This window comes from Rhododendron vialii, chromosome 13a (genome assembly GCF_030253575.1).
Source record: "Rhododendron vialii isolate Sample 1 chromosome 13a, ASM3025357v1".
NCBI classification, from domain to species: Eukaryota; Viridiplantae; Streptophyta; class Magnoliopsida; order Ericales; family Ericaceae; genus Rhododendron; species Rhododendron vialii.
The window spans coordinates 30,654,800-30,676,578 of record NC_080569.1 but is presented as its reverse complement, the minus strand read 5'-3'; the positions used below and the strand labels follow the sequence as shown (position 1 = coordinate 30,676,578).

The window sequence follows — 21,779 nt, the reverse complement described above, 5'->3', positions numbered from 1 at the left end:
GGTACATATTTGTAGTGATTTAATCCCTCGCCTCTTTCTCTTTGTGTAACAATTTATGCATATTTAATTTGAGAAGTTAAAATATTTTTTTCATGTTTTGATTAAAAGAAACATTCAATTCAATTGTGCATATTCTTTTTTCATCTGACCGTTGGTTTCAGCCACACAAACCTGTGAAACCACCAGTACACAAAGCCCAAGGTTTGAACTACAAGTCCAAGGAAATTCTAGCTCGCCTGGCTTTCGGCCCGCCAGCCCATCAATTGGGTTAGCCTCTGTGGGTTGGGTTTGGACTTCAATTTAAGATATGTAGCCCAGCCGTAAAAGAAAAAAGCTCGCTCAATTCAGCCTGTGAACGGACTTGAGTAGTGACTTAGCGGACTGGCCGGGCCTGAGACTCTTATTCAAAAGACTCAGAACCTTGGGTAGCACTGTCCAAATATTGAAAAAATTTTCAGTACCGAGTGGATATATCCCATGTAGTACCTGCTCGACACATCCGAACCGTCCAATACATTTTTGAACGGCTCAAATTGAAACCATTCTCCTTTTATCCCAATACTTTCGCTCTTTTTTTTTTCTTCAAATCTGAGCCGTCAAAAAACGCAATGGTGTACCCCACTTAAAATTACATTTGGCCATGCAATATTGGTAGTCGTGATCACTCTGCACGATTCATTCTTGTTTTACATTGCTTCTAGCCGTGTGGAATTACACTTGGCCGCTTGGAATTACCATAGGCCACTTAATTACATTTGGCCGCGCAATATTGATAGTCGTAATCACTGTACACGATTCATTATTGTTTTACAGTACTTCTGGCCGCTTGTAACTACAATTGGCCGTCTATAATTATCTTTGGCCGCTTTAAACTACATTTGGCCGCGCAATAGTGATAGTCGTGTTCGCTCTGCACGATTCTTTTGTTTTAGCCGCGTGAAATTACACTTGGCAGCTTAAAATTACTATTGGCCGCTTAAAATTACATTTGGCCGCCTAATATTGATAGTCGTGATCACTGTGCACGATTCATTCTTCTTTTACATTGCTTCTGGACGCGTGTAATTACACTTGGCCGCGCAATAGTGATAGTCGTGATCACTATGCACGATTATTTCGTTCTAGCCGTGTGAAATTACACTTGGCCGCTTGTAATTACTATTGGCCGCTTAAAATTACATTTGGCCGTGTAATATTGATAGTCGTGATCACTGTGCACGATTCATTCTTATTTTACATTGTTTTTGGACGCTTGAAATTACGCTTGCCCGCTTGAAATTACCATTGGCCGCTTAAAATTACGTTTGGCCGCGCAAGGCACTGAAAATTTTTCCCCAAGAACAGCTAGAGATATACAGCAATTTCGGCGCCAATTTGAACTTCCTCAATCCTCCCCCTCCACCAAAACGATTTCCACAATTTTGAAGCTCTCACATCTCTCTCTCTCTCTCTCTCTCCTCTGCTTATGTCGACCGAAGGTCTCCAAACCCAGCGACCACCCGCACACCCGTACTTGATGAAATCAATTTCTTCCACATTCAGATCAACAATCACCTTAACTTCCCTTAAATTCAAATGCTTGTGTGCTTTGTCGTCCCCAAATTCGACCATAACCGAAGAACTAACCCTCATCCCAACTCGCAAAAAGAGCGTACCGAGTAGTACTAAGAACCCAAGAGAAAGGGGAGGAGTACGGGCTAGGGTTTCTGACGCTCAGTTGAAGGAGAAGTGGTTGGATTCTCTCACTTGCCCGTGCCCCCATGACCTCTTGCGGCCCAATTCCGGTGTTTCCGACGTAGGCCGGAGTGATTCGGACTCCCCGTGGGTGATTGGGGTCGACCCGGATGTTTCTGGAGCCTTGGCTCTTCTGAAAAATGATGACTTGGGTTGTTCTCCTCAGGTAATTTTGATTCTGTGTGCATACATATTAGGCGTTTGTACTCGCAAGTATGCGCATTGCTAATAATTCAGGCGTCCGAGTATGCTTCCGCGCAGCTCAACTTATTCATGAGGTCCCGCCGTCCACAAATATATGCGTAATGCACAACTGAAATGCTAGCTGCCTGCATTGCTATAACTTAGCGTAAGAGCATCTCCAACCCATCTCTCACAAATTCTCTATTTTGGAGATTCAAATAATAGTATTTTGTTTTAAAAGTGTGTTTGGAGCACAACACCATTCTCACACACTCCAACCACAATTCTCCATTTTCATCTCCATTTTCTGAATACACACTCATTTCTTTTACAAACACAAGTTTCCCTCCAAATCTTAGTTCTAATATTTTCATAAATTATCGAATTATATCGAAGATGGATCTCAGTTTAAAAGGTATTGTTGATACCTTCATAATTGTACCATTTTTTATACATTGGATCTAGGTATATTGAGTTATTTGCAATTTAAATAAATGGAGTTCCATCTCCATTTGTGTGAGAGAGTCTCCATATATGGAGACTCAAGCTTGGTTCTCCATTTAGAGGCCCAAAATGGAGATGGATTGGAAATGCTCTAACTTGACTTTGTTTTGGTACGGAACCGATTATGTCGACTGCAACCTTAGGTTGCATGGCCTCACTATAAACCAGAGCCCTCTTCCACAGCTATATCATAAGAGCTTTTGTTTATGGAGAGGGTGGTCCTAATGATTTTGATCTTAGTGGAAGTCAGAATGGAATCTTGAACCAACAAATAGTTGCATGTATAGACGGAAGGAGTACATTAAGGGTATAAACATATCCACAAGAATTTCAGGCGATAACTGCCTGCGGTTCAGTATTTGTTATTTTTAGTGACTCATTATATATTGAAATGGACTCTCTTTTATCTTTTTGTGTTAGTGGGTAATTGTAGTCCACATTTCACTTTTACTAGTTGATTGTGGGGCCTACCGTGGGAGTAGCTTACCTTAGTGGCGACTGAAGAATAAGATTTAATGATTTGTCCACCCCTTGAGATTCAAGCTGGATACCTCCTTAATAGAAACCCCAAGCTCTTGCAAGTGAGTTGGCCTTAGTGGTTGACTGCTGTATTTTTTTTCTATGGTGTGGAATCACAATCTTTGATGATCAGCTTAGGATTTCTTGAAACCGGGGCTTACCCCTTTAAGCTTTATTGGGTTCTAAGGACATCTCCGTGCTGTGCTCTGATGTTTGACAAATGATAGTTATCCACTTATAGACTTGCAGAGCAACATGGTTTTGTTTAACATATTCTACTACCCCTAACGAATGTTTTGTGAAAAAGGTTTTCTTGGTTCATGATTTAAACTCGAAAGCGTTCAAGCCTTCAAGGTTCTTCAAGTTTGTTCCCAAGTCTCTCTTTGTAACCGGGAAGTGCTATAGTGTGGTTCATGGTCATTAATCTCTCAATCGAGGAATTCTAGATCCTTTTTCTTGTATTGTTATCAGTGTTTGGGCATAATTAGAGCGACTCTAGGTATGAGACACTTTTTAGTACCTGTTGTTTGAATGAAAATGCTGAGTGATTTTAGTGAAACAAGTATAATTAAGCATCACTATCTAGATTTAGATTGCTTGAGTTTTGTTTTGAATCTGTCTGACCCCTTTGGCCAAAGTCCCAGCTCATGGGTGCTTTTGAACCGTAAGGGGATTGTCTCTGCTAATCTTTGGGGGAAAAGTTATGATTTCCCTGAGAAATTACATGTGAAATTTCTGATAGCTTTTTAAGTCGAGTAGAATATTTGTTTGAGGACTGCTCGACTATTATAGACAGAAAATGGAACTTCTTTTTACAAACTTAAGATTGCCTTCAAGACTTCAATAATCTTCATCATACCATGGTCTACTTCACTAGTTAATGTGCTAATAGTTTCTCTCTTCTTGAAGGTATTTGATTCTCCTCACTTAAAATTACTGGTAGGCAAAAGAACTCGCCGACGTTTGGATACTAAGTCCATTGTTCAGCTTCTTAAGAGTTTTGATGCTCCAGTTGGTATGCTATTTTATTATGTCACTGTATTTAAAATTATCTCTCTCCTTTATGTTTATCTCCTTATATCAGCATATTGTGGACTTATTGACCCGGTGTAATGGGATGCCAGTAGATGCCACAGTGGATATTTACAATTTTAGGCTGGGGTAGTCTTAAGGTGCATATGCTTCTTAGTTCCCGTTCTGCTATCAAGTATCTATAATCTGAAAAAGTACAGAGCTGAGTTCTGCATCAAAAAGTTTTGCAAGTAGTTGCATATATTCATTTCATGGGCTGGGCTATGAAAGTTCCCCTTATGATTGCTTTGAATGGCTGCATCGCCTGACAGGGAGAAATTGCAGAAACTTGGTTTGAATGGTTCTAATATTGGGTGCAGTTGTGGTTGCGCTAGCCCGTACCTTTTATTGCAAACAAGTCACTTAATTTAGAGTTTTCCTACACTTATTATTTAGTAGTCCCAAAAGCCAGAGGCAGAGTCGGAGGTTCACTGGACTAAGAAGTGTTAAAGGTGAAATTTATCATTTGTGGTTGTGGCTTGAAATTTTTTTTGTGCAGTTGCCTCCTAGGCTCCCAGCCATCTATGCGCTCCCTTATTCTTGGATGCGTATGTACCTATATTGTCTGGTCACTAATGATCCCAAAAGCTGAAGTTATTTGGAAATAGGCCCAACTGAAGCATTTTATCAAGCTATCAAACGCCCGCCCTCCCGTGCAATCTTGTCTTGTATGTGGAAATGCAAATATCTGTACATATAGAGCACAATGTTGCAAAATATCACTTGAGACACTTGAACCTAAGACCTCACAAGATCCAATGCTAAGTTACCAATTGTCCAGGAGGCTTTAGCTATTTGGAAATGAGTCCCATAGTGTATGTGAATCAATTCATCAAGTGTGTGATTCTCTATGAAATATCCGACATGTGTTTGTGCGTATGTGTGTGCGCTCACACGCGTGTGCATGATTCTCTAAATCCCTTACTATTTTCAGTCTTCCTTTCTTTTGGGACATCTGGAGGCATAGATCCTGAAGTTTTCTTTTCGTGACAATGAACACTTCAAACTCAATATTGGTTTAAAGGATGAACTGTGCGCTGGAGTGGTCAATTGGCTTGGGTGTCCTTAACGAGTCCTTAAGGAAAGAACAGAAACTAGTTTCCTTTACCCTGTATGTGTAATTGTTTTCCCTTCTTCCCCCCCCCCCCCCCCCCTTTAAGGACATAAAATGCTTACGTGCTCTTAGGAAGGTTGGTGGGGGGTTTGAAAGGGGTGGGAGGGTCTTGTTGATCAAAAGCCTTATTAAGCTGAGGGAAGATTATCCTCATACTGTACTGTTCATCTGCATTCTATGCTAAACATAAAAATGCTGAATTGAAGTTTTGTTAATTCAGGATCCACTGCATATGTAGAACAATCCACACCTTATCCACAAGATGGTAAACAGGTTAGCAGGATCAATATCAGCAGGAATTGCAATTGCTTTTCTCTTTTAGGAATTACTACTGCTTCACAGTTGTCTTTCTTTGTTGATATCACCATGGCTGTTACGATCAATGCTGGTCTGTTATCCTTTCCCTATTGTACTTTGCATGGCCTTGATTGTATGCTTTATGCCGACCAGTTTGAGGAATTTTTGGATCCTTCAATTTGAACTATTTTAACCAATGTTGTTAAAGGCGATGCGAAATGCGAGGCATTTTTTCCCTTAGAAGGCGAGGCGTGGGCATTGAGGCATAAGCATTCAGACTGTTTATGTTTTGTAAATACAAAAAATCATGTAAAAATCACAAAAAAGAGAGAGAAACTTATGACAATGCTAAGTTAAAGTTGTAAAAGCTCCTCTGAATATAGAAATATGTATGGCAATACAAGTGTACGCCAGTTGGCCCAGTTCTAATAAAAAAAGAAAAGAAAGCATACTCAAATAGATACTCTCACCTGAAGCAAAGATTAACAAGTTGAGAGAGAGGGTGATGGTGAAGATCTAGATGCCATATTTTTATGAAAATCAAAAAAGTCTACGCCTCACATAAAATGCGTAAGAAAAATGGTGCACCTTGTGCGAACGTCTTTTGAACTAGGGTAGGTCTCCAAAGGGTGAGGACGGATTCAGGAATATAGTGTAGTGGAGGCACCTATTAATCATAATGGCAAAAATTTATTTTTGTAGGCAACCACAATAAGATTGTACAAAATTAAGGCATGTATTACTAACTACAAAAGTTTATAAAGCGTACTTTAAGTTAAATTAGATAAAAATGAGCACAAAATCTCATACAAAATTTTTAAAGTATGTTTTAAATGAACATCGACAAGTTTTAGAATGACCAAGCTAGTTTTGTTAATTACTTTGTTTTACAATATTTCTCCCAAACGGTTAAAAATAAAGAGAATGAAGAAAGAATAGCTCCAAATACACAAACAGCTCGTTAAGCAACAAGTATAAAATACACCATATGATGAAATTTAGACATAAAACTAATTTTGTATGTGTTTTTTCGAGATATATGTAAGTGTTTATGTTTATATATTAGCACACTTTCAAAATTATGCTAATTTATACAAAAAATATATTTTAATTTTGACCGGGGGCACGCGTTCAAGTGGGGGCACGTGCCCCCGCTTCGGTCCGTCCCTGCCGAAGGGTAAGGCCCAAATTCGAAGGCCTTGAGTCATTTTTGACAGCCTAGCCTTGATGTGAGCTTTAACTTAGCCTTTTGAAACATTGATTTTGATCAATATTTATTTTCTTAGGTGGGTCAACTGTTTAAACATTGTTCTTTTGCCAATTTGTGCATATGCCACGAAGTAAATATTCTTTTTGTGTTCTGTTTTCAGATGCCCCATGGCCGTGGGCCACTTTCCCCAATTGTCAGTTGGTTTCAAAAACCATGCGGAAGCATGTAATCTCAAATATTCAGATCTCAACTCTCGTTCTCATAGTGCTCTATCATGAAGGTTCAATCATACCTTTCTGGCTCTTGCCGCAAGCCAAAAAATTGGACAATCTTTAAAACTTGATACCCAGAAGTCCTTAATCCAATATCATTAGAGATCTTGCCAATGGACTAAATGGAGGATGTGGGATCCTTTCTCTCTGTAGTCTCTCTCAGTAGTCTAAGAGAATAAAATTCAAGTGCTCAAGTATCCCATGATTTGCCACCTAAAAGGGAGTCTAATCCAACTTAGGCTTGGATTGGGACCTCTTAAGGCTTCTTTGAATTCTAGCTCCAATTGGAATCTTCTCCTTATAAGTATTAGAGGTACCGACTCTTGAAAACAAAAAAGAAAGGCATTTAGGAACCTAAACATATCCATGCAGGATCTGAACCTTATGCAGATCAATTTCTAAGATGTCTATCCTTTCAAATTTCATTGAAGCAGCTTAAGATAAATTTTTATCATTTTATTTCTGGAATTGATTGGTTTATGGTGGAAAAAGTACTCTGCCCGTTCTCCACTTGTCTCTTGTAATATTGTACTTTGGACTGACTTCATTCTTAACATAGAACACTTTGATTTTGTGAGTTTGCCATCAAAACTTTATTTCCGTAAAAGCTGAATATTTTTCTTTGCAATGAAGGGATGGTGGAGTGGAGGATTTGGATATGGATTATGGATTGGGATCTTAGTCGCCTCAGGGTTTTCTGTCATTCCTGTGCCATCTACTTTGTGGAAGAATGAGTTCAAACTCACTGGAAACGGCTCAAGTAAGGTACGCATGAGGCTTCACAAAGTGGCATGAGCCTGTCTCACCTTTCCTTGAGGTGTCACATAGTATTGCTCGTTTGAATGGGTTCATACAATTTTTAATTTTGATTGGAAGTTTCTTATTAAATCTGAAGTAGCTTGTGTAGATTAACTGGGAGCTTTTTAAAGTTGGATTCATGGTTTTTCGATAGACCCAGAAAATATCTTTGGATTCTTTGCTTGCTTATACTTCAATCTGATTTTAAAAAAATTCCTGCAGATGTAGGGCCCACTGTTATCTAACCTGTGTTTTCGAAGCTGTAAATTATCAAAAGGCAGTAAAGGAAAAAGATTTTCCATAATGAGAATCCTAATGCAAGCAGCTCGATGGCCTCTTCTGTTTGACCCACGCCTTGCATTTAAAAGGTTTGAAGTGCAAGTGCCTGCTTGTATTATTTGCCTTAAATATTGCTTTGGAACTCTAAGTTGGGAAATGCTTGGATTAACAACTCTAGACTATCAATCAGCCCATTCTTCCCTTCTTCAGGATGGGGGTTATCATGGAGATTGGGGCTGGTCTTGACTTTGCATTCCAAACGCTTGTGTAGGGATTCTTAGTAATGAAGCTGAATTTGATTAATTAGCACTTAGCAGTGGTATATGGTATGTGGACATACATCGCACCAGTCAAGATTCTAACGGGTACAAATCTGTTTTTGTCGGGCTTGAGTTCGAAACTAAACAAAATTCTGGACTGACATGAGTCTTCTATACGTATGACCATGTATGTCTCCAGCTTCATGCCTACTGATTTTCAAACGCATGCTTAGGTACAGATCTACGTGATAGCTCTATCTGCTGAAACTTAATGACTTCTTATTGCTCTGGGCATGTTAATGATATTAGGCTACGCTACATGCTTGTCAAAAAATTGTTTAAAAATAGCGGAAAAAGGGGATGAGCGTAAATAGTAGCATGATGAAATTGAGGAATTAGAAAGCATATACCAAAGTGGGTTGTAGCCCAGGAGGTCGCAGGTTCGAGGAGTGGGCACGACACACCCTTGTACCTTGCCCTCCTGCAAGCCCTGCTGTTATCCACTAGCCCTCGAAGGGTGGGAAGTGGGGTAGAAACCTATGAGCGGTTGGTCCCTCACGAGGCCGCCGTGGGTCTAGAGTCTCTGTGGTCATACTCGGGAGGTTACTGTAGATGGTCACCCCCTCACCATTCTACATATACATAAAAGTAAAAAGAAGTAAAATATAAATAAAAAGAATTACAAAATATATACACAAGGAAATGCATGTTTCTGTTTTGAATTTTATAAATAAATGAATAAATATAAATAAATAAATAACATATACTTAAAGGAAATGCATGTTTCTGTTTTGAATTTTATCCATCAATTGTGTTATTTCTTCAATTTCAACCTGTTAATATACCTCGGGGGAAGGGAATTCAAATTTTGTTTAAGAAACCTCGCGTTCTGTTAGGATTGGGAAAAGTTCAGTATAATAAAAGATCTCTCTCTCTCTCTCTCTCTCTCTCTCTCTCTCTCTCTCTCTCTCGCGCGCATTTTGGGTTGCTGCAGTCCATTGTTCTAACTAGTTAAGAGATGTTTCTTTGAGATATTGTACATATTTTATGAGCGGTGCTTGGGGAGCCTTATCTCTTAAATATTTTTGGATCTTGGTGGAAAACAGGAGCCGTCTCTATATCTGCTTTCAGAATTCCACCAGCCAAATACTGAACACTTCAATTATTTTCTCATTTTCTTCATAAAACAAAAACATTTTGTGACATGGTATAAGCATTACATTCAGAAAACAGATTCATGTCGCCTACCTCAATAGACTGAGACTTAAGGTTCGGTTCGGTTTGGTTATCCTTAAATTTATGATAGATATTGAATTTGGGCAGGATGACAGCAGGAAGGCTGCATCCACATTATTTCCGTCTATGAGTTCCTTGTTGAGGAGGAAGAAAGATCATGGTATGCAATATCCTAGATACTTCTTAGCACTTTTCAATAAGTTTGTTTCCTAAAGCAGCTTGTTTTGGTGTGTTTTAGTTTATCTGGTGCAGTGTGTGATAGCTGGGGCTGTAAGACAGAAAACCGAAGTCATAGTCTTGAGGGAAAACAAGTTATGAAAACAAAGTTCAAAGATTAACCTTGTACCGGTGCACTTCTTATCTTTGAAACATGGATACGGAAACTATATGGACATGCGTACAGGTTTTTTAAAAAATTAGGACATGGACACGTTGGGGACTTGTTCAATGTAGAATATATGTTTCTATGAATGTATCTTATGAATTGATATAATTGTCAAAAACTTCGTTCCTATCAAACTAGGATAAGATCAAATTTTATTGATATATATCAACGGTCACTAAAGAAGTATTAATAACCTTAACATTCACGGAAATTGATTGATGGCCAACTTTTAAAATTTCGCTTTAACGGCATAAGCTGTCCTTGTTCCAACTTGCCCCTAGCATGTCCTTGGTGTCTTCGACTTGAACCACTAAACTAAAAAAAACGGACATGTAATTAGGTGTGCCCAACACATGTCCTACCTTGTCGTGTCCATGCCCGACGCGTGCCGAACACGAGCACTGAGGACAGTAGATGCGTACATGCTTCTTATCTGCTTATGGTTAACAAAGAGGAGGTCTAGGAACAAAACATGCACAACATTTTGCACAGCATGTATATGTATATGTATATGTGTTAGTGCCTCATTGGTAGTTGATAACTAACAACCCATCTAGTTTCCTATAAGACACTGCCACATAGACGTGTGTAAATTGTTGTACACGTGTTTCTATACTTTCTCGGTTAACAAATGATAGTAGCTCATAAAGAGTGTTACTTATGCATGTTTTCTTCACCGTGATTACTTTTGACCTCCATAGCTTTTCTTCACCACGAGTACTTTCTTCCTCAATAGCTTTTCTGTTGTGGGGATCTAACACTTGCAGGTCGAGCTGAGGCTCTACTCATTGCCGCTTATGGCAAAGGCCTGAAGTTGAGCACCAATTCTTCGAGAACCTCAGAAGAATTGACATCTACTCTGACCCAGGAGACTGATAAAGGAGCGGAAACACAGTACGGAATTAACTGAACTGCATGATTTGCCACAACCCGCTTATTATTCTGTTCCATCTTTCTGTTTCTGCTGACAAATGCTACAAAATGAAGTTCACAGCAGGAATAGGAATGAAAGGAAGAATTGCTGATGGATCTGCTTAGAAGGTTTCTGTCATTTGACAGTTAAAATTACCCGATTTTTCGTTTTTGTAATTGGTACCATTCTTGGTTTTCCTTTCAGGGGCTGCTGGTTTGGTCTTTGCTCACACTCATGCAGATAGGCACAACTGGTGTTATTGAAACTTGCTGGTGGGACTTTTTGGTTGCCCATCTAGCGCAATAGATATTGATCATATAAATTCTAGTGGAAAGTGCTAGCGTAGCTGTTACTGATTAATTTGCCTATGTTGAGCTATTGAGTAGCATTCGAATTCATTTTTCTATTAGTCTAGGCTGCGTTTGGATCTTTTCTTGTCAAGCCGAAGGGAAACTACAGGGGGGGATGTAATTTACTCGAATAAATATAAATTCTATAACTACCTATTTTACTTTCTTCTCAATTTAACCAAACTTCTGAAATAGATTTGAAAATGATATTGGCACTCCCAATCTAGGAGTGCCATAAGAGAAATTACTTTCAAAGTAAAAATTATTGTTTCTTCCCCTGATAAAGCGAAAACAATCATATCCAAAGTGGAAAAGAAGAGGAAAAAAAAACATAAGAGAAATTACTTCCTTTTCATTCTCTTCCCTCTATTCAGCAACTCCACATAATTAAGAACATAATGTTGACGAGTTAAGAAAATAAAAAAAAGCTAATGCAAAGATAATCATTCAACTCTTGTAATCCCTTGAAGAAGAGAAAATCCTCCTGTGTTGACTACTTAAACACGAACAATTCAATGATCAAAAGCCCAAGTAGATCTCATTCCAAAACCTCATGAGGATAATTAGGATCTATCTTACAAAACACTTGACTCGAGAAAATCTTTGTCAATGGTGTCGTCTTGGTGGTTCTTCTGTCCTTGGTTGTGCGAATTTTCATCATTTGATATGCAACTGCCAAAGCTCATTCTACTACGTAGATGACGAGATTCGAGCTGCTTCTATTGAAGGGTGATCTCAAATATTACTCCTTGAAGATTTCCTACCACTGCCCGGCTCCCGACAACTTCTATTATCTGCAGTCCATGCCTAATAGCTTCACTGACAACCATTGTATCCATGCTGCACAAAAGAAACTGTGTAAATGCACCACAATATAGGTCATGCACGGAAAACATAAGCCTGCTCAGATTATATCCAACATAGTCATCTTTTTAATGGCAACGAGAACACTACAGATAAAAATAGTTTGTACCACAACGGAAGTAAGCAAAAATGACAATAAGTCCTCCAAGAGCGAGTGCCGGTTTAGACCATCGGGGAGGAAGCAGAAGCTGCAGTTGGGTATCCTGTGACTGATTCTGAAAAAATGGGTGCGAGGTCTGGGAATTCCCGGGTCATTGCATCCCTAAAACGGCTCAATTCTGAAAATTCTCAGGAAAACGTGTACAGAAAGAGAAAAAAAAAGAAAAAAGAAAGCCACTAAAACCTCCTGGGGTGTGGTTGAGCAGGTGAAACCCCCTCTTCCATAACAACATCAAGGAAAAACAAAGAAAAGATACAATTTATACATCGCTCTCCAATCGCTTTTAATCAATTACAAAGCTTCTACATTTATTGTCAATTCATGAAATATTTAAGAAGCCTTATTATTAACGTAAATGGTGAAGCAAGTATCCAGATAAGCAGGGGAGGCAGTTTGAAAGTTCCTATGCAAGAATTCATACACATATCTACTGAGTATAACAGTGAAGATAGAAAACAATGATGGGGAGGAAAGTTCAATGGTGTCATATTGCATCTTCAAAATATTCAACTATAATTTTGAGTTGGAACTACATCCACAGACCTGTCCTCCCACTAGAAAAAAAATTGACTAAGAAAGGAACCCAAACTTTTAGCACAAAATGATCTTCATTTTTCTTTGTGACGGGAAACCACTCAAAGGCAAGGCCGCTTTGGATCCACCCTGCGGGTAAACCCTGGATACTTGCAATTACCCACTAGCAACAGAAAACCTCAAGAAAAAGGACATCTTCTAAATAACCCACAAATTTTCAGGGAAAAAGGCCAACAAAACAATCAAATTGACAGCCTGATTATTTAATTTGCATATAGACCATGTGCCAATATCCGTATTGGTTTAAGCTGTTGAAGAATGATTGATAAAATAACTAAATATCCTGGAAACTATATCTGTCCACAACACAATTCGGCTCATTACCATCTTTATTTTCAATGAGCCAAGAAAAAATCACATTAATGCAATTACACAAAGGAAAATCTGCATAATTGCACTGGCCTTGCTGGGGAAGGAACAATGAAACTTATTACACTACTTTATTACTCTATATTCTTCTTACAAAATTCCCTAAGATTCTTACTATGACATATAAAATGAAGCACTTCCACAACCCATGATGACAAGTAATACTGTGGTTTCAAAGAAACACATACTTAGTAATGAGTCACTTACACTTTGGCTCGGGACACATACGCCAGCAAGAATTTGCAATGGCCTCCCTCACGAATGCGGAGCAGCTGTTGCACGGTATCAAAAAGCAATGGGATACTAGACTGTTGAAAGCTTACATGCTGTCAAGGCTTCCTTTATACATCATTGATTACTAAAAAGTAGCAGTAGCAGCAGTGGCACTAACAGTCGTATGGATAAGAGATACAACCACGTTTTATTCTTATGGCCGTTATTGGTCTGAAGTTTCAAATACTGATGAAAAACCCGTACTAACCTCTGAAGAAACAATTAGTCATAATAACAAAGACACGTTTTGTAATTGTTGTTGGATTCCGTTATTGTTGTTGTAACAAAGACAAGTTTAACGGTTTAAAAAACAAACCAATCTTAGATTCCATGAAGAAAAAAAAAATTGACGCCATATCAGGCTCGGCCACAACTTGTAAAATCCTGAATCAAAGTTAAAGAAAGCTGTTTCGGCTTATTTTGGCAAGATGTAAAGGCTCAAATGCACCACATATGATATCAGAAGTTTACTCGACATGATTAAGTGCCATAAACATATCTGTATCTGTATGTCACGTTATCTATGCTCATATGTACATAGGTTTGTATGCATATAAGAAGAAAGTTGAAGGATGAAGAAACCACAATAAGGATATAAATATCAGCTCCAAGAACTAGATCAAATCCTTTGGAATGACTTTCTAAAATTTGATTTAGGTGATCAGAATTTCCCCATTCTAACTTCTCAGCTATTAGCCCTGCACAGAAGATTTTCTTTACACATAAGGAGTAGCTAAACTTCAAAAACAGGATAACATCAAATCCAAACATAGATCAATAGTTTTCAGTTTACAAAATGAGAGTGCTTGAAATAAGAATGTTAGTTTTCAGTTTATAAAATGAGAGTGCTTGAAATAAGAATGTTGAGATGGATACGTGGTGGTACAATGAAATACATAATGAAAATTGCAAACACTAGGAGAAAGTCAGAACAGGATCTAATTGAAGAAAGATGCTGGAATGCTGTTTGAGATCGTATGTCGTCAGCATCTTAGCCAATTAACGTGCCTGAAAGGGCAGTGATAATGTGGTAAACCAAAGAAAACTCAGGCAGTGATGATAGGAACGTATACGAGTATCCTGAACTTATTGAGAGCATCAAATAAAACAAAATTAGAGGAAATGGATCCCAGTTGAAATTGAGCTTCATGAGTTGAGTTGCTTTACCAGCAGAACCATTAGAATTCTCGGAAGATGAGTGGAGCTCTATGTTTTTCCTCAGGATCTGAAAATAAACAGAAAATACAGAGTTACAATGAAAGAATATTTGGATACGGAAAACTGCGGTTTTCTTTTTGAAACTATACTAGTGAGGAGTATCTAATCCTGTGGCCTTGCCTTGAGGACTTCCTCATTATGGTCGGTTAACACAGCTTCATTGCAAAATCTTCTGGAGAGGATTCCAGTAATACCTGCACTTCGGGGAGAAACCTATGGTTAATATAGGTGTCAATAGAACAATTCTAACATGTATCACAATGGATGATGTGCTCCTGCAAAGGGAAGAATGTGGGGTGAGTTGGTTAACCCTTTTTTTTTATTTTGGGTAAGTTAATTTTAATTAAAAACCAAAAAGAGAGAGAGGCCCACAAAACACAACCACTACCAGGCTTCTACATCTGACAAAGAAACTCAGAAACAGTAAAAACCAACAACACTAAGTACAAGAATATAGGAAAAGGAAAAACCACCAACACATATTCATGGCCTACCCCAAGACTCGCAATTCTCTTATACAGATTAGAATGAGCCAACTTCTTCCAAGATGCCAAATAGACCTAACAGCTTGCTCTATATTCAGACCTCAGAGCTAGACTTGCAGCATCAAGACATAAGCAGAGAATGCAACCTTAGAGATTGAAGCTGATGCTGATCTCCCCTTACAATGTTGAGCCGCCCAAGCCACTTCTTCGGAAAGGACCTACGAGGTTTATGAACACCAGATTTCAGAAGCATGTGCTACCACAACTTGAGAAGAAAAATGGAATACAAAGAAAATCTGATCATGGGACTCAGAACCTGATGTAGACAGCAGATATTCCTTCTCACAAGTCACCCCTCATCTAGCTAGTCTATCTCTCCTTGGTAGCCTCCCATGGCAATCCATCCACGTGATCAACGCCCACATAGGATCATCACAAGGTAACCATGCCAGATTTTCCAAAGAACCTCACCTTGAACAGACTTCAGAGCCCCCAAAGCAGAAGTAGCAGTATCCAGCCCTGAAGTGGTAAGGGTCCATCTCAGCCCATCCTCTTCGTCTTCAGGAATGAAGTTAGCAGGGTGTCTAATAATATCTTGTGTAACAGAGTTCCTTTCAATTGAACTGACCTTAGCCATCAATGATCTGCCCAAGTTATACAGTCCTCTATCCACATGTTTGATATAGGGCCCAACAAGATGCCAGTTATCAAGCCAAAGGTAGGTGGACTGCCCATTTCCAATCACATACTTCATAAACTGTATACCAACGGCCATCAGATTGAATGCCTTTCTTTACAGTCCAGGTGGCATCACAAGGAAAGGTCATGTACCAAATACTTTGGTTCTTGATAACAAACATATTGATCCATTTAACCCAAAGAGTGTCAGCATTTCTCCAAACAATCCTGAAGATGCCTTAACATAGAGGCCTTTATTCCAATCCTTGAGCCTTCTAAAGCCTACCTTCTGTTTTGGGAACACAAACTGAGTACCAGCTTATATAGACTTGAGATCAGTACCTTTCAGAGGCTGACCATTTGTTTCTCAATGAATGACCCATGTAAAATAAAGCGGTATTAGAGTGCCTGGAATGTGACAAAATAAGTCCTACCAGTTAACCTGTTATCCCTGATGCCTTTAATCACTGAGATACATTAGGTAACCACAGCATGTAAATTTCAAATGGTAAACTTGGTAATTCAAATAAGTTCTTACCAACACCAGAGCCTAATTCTATGACAGAACGTCCCCGGAGCAACTCCGGATTCGCAGAAAGGTAATTATTCAGAAGCATTGCACCAGGCCACACCAACTGCCCCGTCAAGTCAAAATCAGCTGTCACAAAATAGTTTGATCAACACAAAAATATTTGTCACTTCGAAAGGCATCATTTACCATTTTGACCGAAAAGACCTTAAAAAAACAGCAAATATTCCAAAAGGGTTATATTTCCAGCCATAGTCGTGTAAACAGTGAATGAAAATGTACTAGCGGAAACCTAGCTATCCTCAGTTCAAAAGTAAATTTTTTTTACGTAGTTTGGAGTTTCTGAAATCAAGTAACTCCTACTGTAGTGACCTATAAGTTAAAACAATGTACTTAACTCTCCTCTCGAGCGGATCTTCATCTGTTTTTCTCTCTGGTAACATTCCATAGCTTGATAAAACCCATACAGTGACGCAAGGAACAAGGTCTCACAAATTCAACATCCCCCTAAGTACTGCTCGTCCAAAAAAAGTACTTGAATGTTCTCCTTAGCTTATTGGGGAACTTTTTGGTCATTTTGAGTTGTCTTTATTCAAGTTTTTTTTTTTTGCGTTTGTTAGTCTTGCGTCAAACTTTTGTGGATTATTGGTTGTATCGTCAAGACATATCGGAAAAGTAAAAAATTATGACTCTTACACAAATATTTTTGGAAATATCCAAGATAAAGGATATTTCCAAAAATATGAGTAAAAGCAAAAAAAAAAAATTACTTTTCCGATTCCTCTCATCGAGACAAATCAATAATCTACAAAAGTTTGGTACAAAACTAATAAACATGAATGTTTTATTAATAAATACAAAATGCCCAAGAAGCCCAAAAAGCTAAGGAGAACAACACCTACTCAGCCTAGAACTGCACAAAGTGCGTAGAACCTTATTTCCTTATGGGTTTTTTTGACCACCTTAAGCTTAATTCAACTAACAAATTTAATACCCAACATAATTCTTTTATAAGGGCCAGGGGGGAGGGAATCAGGAACGGGCCATCAATTATTATAGAAACTTTATTTCATGTTCATAGTTTATCGTTTATCTTGCATTCACTAATTTTTCTTTACCCTAACTTACACTAGTAATTTGAATGCCACTAGGTGTTGTAATTTGCGGTGAGCTCTCTCTCTCTCTCTCTCTCAAAGTTGGATGATTTGTTCTTGAAACAGATACAAAACTATTAAGAACCAGGAGCAGAGGAAACTAAAGGCACTAACTTGAGGCTGATTGGAGACAGAGGAGCTGAAGAACTTGAGACCCAAATGTGAACGTAGTGAGCTGATAACTGCGACCACAACAAAATCCACAAATTCTTCTTCCATTTAGAAAGAGCAAACCAGTTCACTAACAATTTGGGCAGTCAAATAAGAGGGGGGGGAAACATCATCTGATTTTTGAGAGAGAGAGAGAGAGAGCTACGTACTCATCATTGATGAAGAAAGATTCGTCTAAGCAAACAGTATCGTCTTCTTCTTTTTGTTCTACATCTGCTGCTGCCGATGCCCCCATTTCCATCGCAATGCATACGTTCTGCTCGCGGGCAGAACAAGGGCTTCGGCTTCTGTTTACCGAGGGTTTGGCTAAATAAGTTAATTAGCTTCTTTTTTTATTTAATTTTTTTTATAATTATTAATTTTTTTGTCAATTTTTTTTAGGATTATTGCTTTTTTATGACGAGAGGAATTTAAAAAATAAAAAATTACAATCAAAATCCATTTTTTTTAAATAAAGACGAAAAAATTGGTTTATTGACTTATTTTTTTCTTTATTAAAAAAAATTTAAGTTTCGATCGTAATTTTTTTTACTTTTTAGATTTCTTTCGTCACGACAAAATAATAATTCTTAAGTCTTTATTCAAAAAAAATTGAGTTTCGATCGTAATTTTTTACTTTTTAGATTTCTTTCGTCATGACGAAATAATAATTCTTAAAAAATTGACGAAAAACTAACAAATGTCAAAAAAAATTAAATAAAGACAAAAAAAATAAGCCACTTAGCTTATTTAGCCAAACAACACAATGTTTGTTGCTCGGCATCTATGCAAGTGAGGTGCAAACAAGTTGAGCCGAACTTTATAGTTTTGAGCTCGACTCATTTATTAACAAACTGAAAAGTCAAGTTTGAGCTCGGCTTGTTTATAAATGAGTTTGAGTCCTTATTGAGTATAGTCATGTTAATTTGCTTCACAAGTCTCTTTAAATGAGCAAGGTTTATGCGAGTAGTGTAATACTCTGTTTCACGTTGAAAGTCTATATGGGTGATCTTGGATGTATAATAAATCTTGTGAGCTACTATTAGTACCATGTGCTTAAGCTTTTGAGTCATGTGGTTTAGCTTGTGGATCAAAATCAATGAATTGGGCCAGTAGTCTGTTTAGGGCGTTACAAGTGGTATCAGAGTAACCCGTATACACCATCGTGTGGGCTCAAGCCAGAGAAAAGACCTGGGTAAAGTCAGAGATTGTAATACACCGTCCCACATCAAAAGCCTACATGAGTGATCTTGAGCATATAACAAATCTTGTGGGCAAAAAGGGGAAAAAGTTGTTAGTGGAACAGAATATATACATTGTGCTTAAGCTTTTAGGCCATATGGTATAATTTGTTGATCAAATCAAGGTATTGGGTCAGTAATCTGCTTGGGGTGTTACAAGCAGATCTTTGAGTATTGAAGCGCGACTCGTTTACTAAACGAGCCTAATACTTGAGCTCGAGTTTGGCTCGGTTACTAAATAAGTCGAGCCTTAACGAGTCAAATTGTAAGCCACTCATGAACGACTTGGTTCATTTGCAACCCTTCATGCTCATCGCGCGACCGTGAAATTGTCTAAAAAAAATTTCTTGCCAAAATTTACGAGCGGAGGTCTTACTAAAGAATTACGTGACACTATTGGTTAGTAAAAGGTATTGGAAGTGTTGCGTCCAAAATGCATTCTTAATCAAAGTAAAGTAAATTGAAATAAAAGTATTTTCATGTGTGAACTGTTGATAAAGAGTTTTGCAAGAAGATTTAAAGGGACGATTCTTTTTTGGATGAGATCAAAGTTATGTGTTTCCCTTTTTTCCATAACTCAATGTTTTTTGGACTAGCGTATGCGGATCAATACTAATTCTTGGGATTTTATTCTCCACTGATGGAGAGTCTGATTTATCCTGAAGAAAAATCTGGTATGGATCGAAAAATCTTACGAGAAAATAAACTCATAAGTCATTGGTCTTAACTTCAAGACGAACCCTTGGGGTTGATTGAAGGCTGAAGTTTGGGCCCTTTAAACGGCCCATTTTAAATTTTGCTAAAGAGTTCATTTATTTGACATGTTTGAGCGATGATTGATCCCAGGACCCTTTAGTTAAATTTCTAATGACATTTTTTTTTTATCAACAGTTTAATTTCTAATAACATTAAATAGAAGGGTATTAAAAATAAAATTAATATTCCAGTGACATAACTGTATTTTACGATCACTTGAAGTCAAATGATTATTAATTTCGGGACTAATAAATTTTTAAGTTTCATTGAAAGCTTTGAAAAGTTGGGAGGAAAAAAAATAAGAACAGTTTATGCTAGGCTCATTCATATAGTTTATTGATAATTGAGCTTATTTTTCTAAGAAACAAACATCACTTAATGTTACTATTTCTGCACCCCGCTCTAATATTACTTGAAATTAATATTTATCCAATTTAAGTATTCTATAGCAATGTGTTTAAAAAAAAGAAGAATGTATTCTACAGCAATTATAGGATTCTGTATAGCCATTTCAAGATTCTCAGAATCATACATAAATATATCGATCGTCCACGCGTATATACTAAGTTCTTCGGCCAACACCGAGAAAACTTTCTCCACTCTAGCTCTATAATATTGCATTGACATTTTTATGTTACGATCAAACACCGAATCTCAACTCTTTTGGAATTGCATTCACATTTTTTATATCATGACCGAACACAAAATTTATATTACACTGTTCTTTAATATATATGATTGTGAGACTTCTTTTATTTTTTCATCAAAAGATCCCTATCAATTCTCTTGATTCAGCAATTAAAGTTTTTACAAGTTCAATGAAGAATAAAATTGACATGACGCCTGCATTTGCAAACCTGGCCTCTACTGGCTTAAAAACGTAGAGGGTCCCAGATTCCTATATTATTTAGAAGATTCGAAGAAAATACAGGAACAATTCTATACACGTACCATATTCATTGTTTACCTATAATATTGGATTTCTTGAAGGATTTTACTGATATATATGTAGGTAGAAACGCCAACAAATTGACCGATCGATGATGAACGTTACCTATATATGCTGTGACATTCAAATAATTTCGAATTCGAATACATGTTGACTTTGTGCGTATAAAAGAGTCGAAAAAGTAGAAGTTATTTTTGTAATTGATTTCTTAAAAAACTTATAGTACTATATAGTATAGTACACACATATATATTGACCACAGTTTAGAACATAGTATATACGTTATTGCAAGAAAGATATGGAAGAGTACAACAAGATGGTCGAGAATATGCCATTTGTCAAGGCCCTAGGTAGACATTTCTGATAGGGAGGACTATGCTTCTCTGTCTTTGGAGTTTTAGCATCCTTTGTCCGGTGTCCAAGTCTTTTTAGTTTGTTTTTTAAGGTTTTGGTGTCTTTTGGTTTTTCGGTATGTTTCGGCTTCTCACTTCGGCTTGGTTTTGGTTTGTGTGGAGTTGTGGGTTTTGAGGTATGATTTGGAGTTCTCATTAGGCATTTGGGTGTTCTTAGTTAAGTTTTTCCTTAGGTTTTTGCTATTTTGGATGGCTTCTTGCCTTCCTCTCTTGGTATATAGTATCTACTTTCAAGGGCTTTTTATTTTATTTTTGAAATGGGTGGATAAAGTTGTTTTTTAGTTGAAATGAAGGGATAAAGTGGAGGGAGGGGAGGTGAGGAGGGCCTCATCCACCCGAACTAATTGCGGACTGCCTCAAAGCAGTCTAGTACCCCTGAACTGGATTAAATCATTCCAACAGTAGAGAGGGACAAAGTGATCCGGGTGTCAAGCTTACTGCCAAACTAAGGCAAAAACGTCCAATCAGGCTCTCATCCGCCCGCCAAACTATCATCCAATTAGGCCCCTTGGAATCACAAAACAAGCACTGACATCCAAGAACAAAAAATGAATAAACATTGATGGTACTAGTTTGTTTTCGTGGTAGATATATAGCCAAAACCCTCTAATTTTGGTCACCTAGCCATGCGTGTTAAGAAACTCAGGTTGATCGATGGACAACCAAATCAATGTTGTGTGAACTATTTCCCAACAAAATATCTTTAAATATAAAAATAAATACATGAGGTAGAAATATTCACCTACTAAGTCATACCAACCATTTGAGGAAACCCGGGCCTTGGCGATAGGATAACTAGCTTTGTTGGAGACCGGGGAAAC

At 37.8% G+C, this 21,779-nt stretch overlaps 2 protein-coding genes across 8 annotated transcripts; one reads left to right on the top strand and one right to left on the bottom strand.

The window, feature by feature from the left end:
* The first annotated feature begins 1,311 nt into the window (after window positions 1-1,311).
* On the top strand, window positions 1,312-11,291 carry LOC131312536 (Holliday junction resolvase MOC1, chloroplastic). 5 transcript variants are annotated; one of them, XR_009195896.1, is made up of 7 exons: window positions 1,312-1,900; window positions 3,850-3,955; window positions 5,346-5,398; window positions 7,538-7,669; window positions 9,565-9,637; window positions 10,630-10,903; window positions 10,980-11,291. XR_009195896.1 is itself a non-coding variant. In XM_058340379.1 (6 exons), the coding sequence occupies exons 1-6, from the start codon at window positions 1,466-1,468 to the stop codon at window positions 10,770-10,772; spliced, it is 942 nt and encodes a 313-aa protein (XP_058196362.1). In that variant the 5' UTR covers window positions 1,312-1,465; the 3' UTR covers window positions 10,773-11,291. The 5 variants fall into 5 exon arrangements, 1 of the variants encoding a protein (XP_058196362.1); XR_009195898.1 differs by lacking the exon at window positions 10,980-11,291 and adding an exon at window positions 8,253-8,346 and having other exon boundaries at window positions 10,630-10,696; XR_009195899.1 differs by lacking the exon at window positions 10,980-11,291 and adding an exon at window positions 8,192-8,346 and having other exon boundaries at window positions 10,630-10,696.
* Window positions 11,292-11,457: 166 nt separating this feature from the next.
* LOC131312537 (uncharacterized) lies at window positions 11,458-17,907 on the bottom strand. Of its 3 annotated transcripts, XM_058340381.1 has the most exons (9): window positions 17,770-17,907; window positions 17,564-17,631; window positions 16,305-16,424; window positions 14,724-14,797; window positions 14,553-14,610; window positions 13,982-14,083; window positions 13,320-13,431; window positions 12,099-12,204; window positions 11,458-11,965 (listed from the first exon to the last, which is right to left on the bottom strand). In XM_058340381.1, exons 1-9 carry the CDS (start codon window positions 17,859-17,861, stop codon window positions 11,942-11,944), a joined length of 756 nt encoding a protein of 251 aa, XP_058196364.1. In that variant the 5' UTR covers window positions 17,862-17,907; the 3' UTR covers window positions 11,458-11,941. The 3 variants fall into 3 exon arrangements, with proteins under 3 accessions (XP_058196364.1, XP_058196366.1, XP_058196365.1); XM_058340383.1 differs by lacking the exon at window positions 12,099-12,204 and having other exon boundaries at window positions 13,320-13,420; window positions 13,971-14,083; XM_058340382.1 differs by lacking the exon at window positions 12,099-12,204.
* Window positions 17,908-21,779: the final 3,872 nt, after the last annotated feature.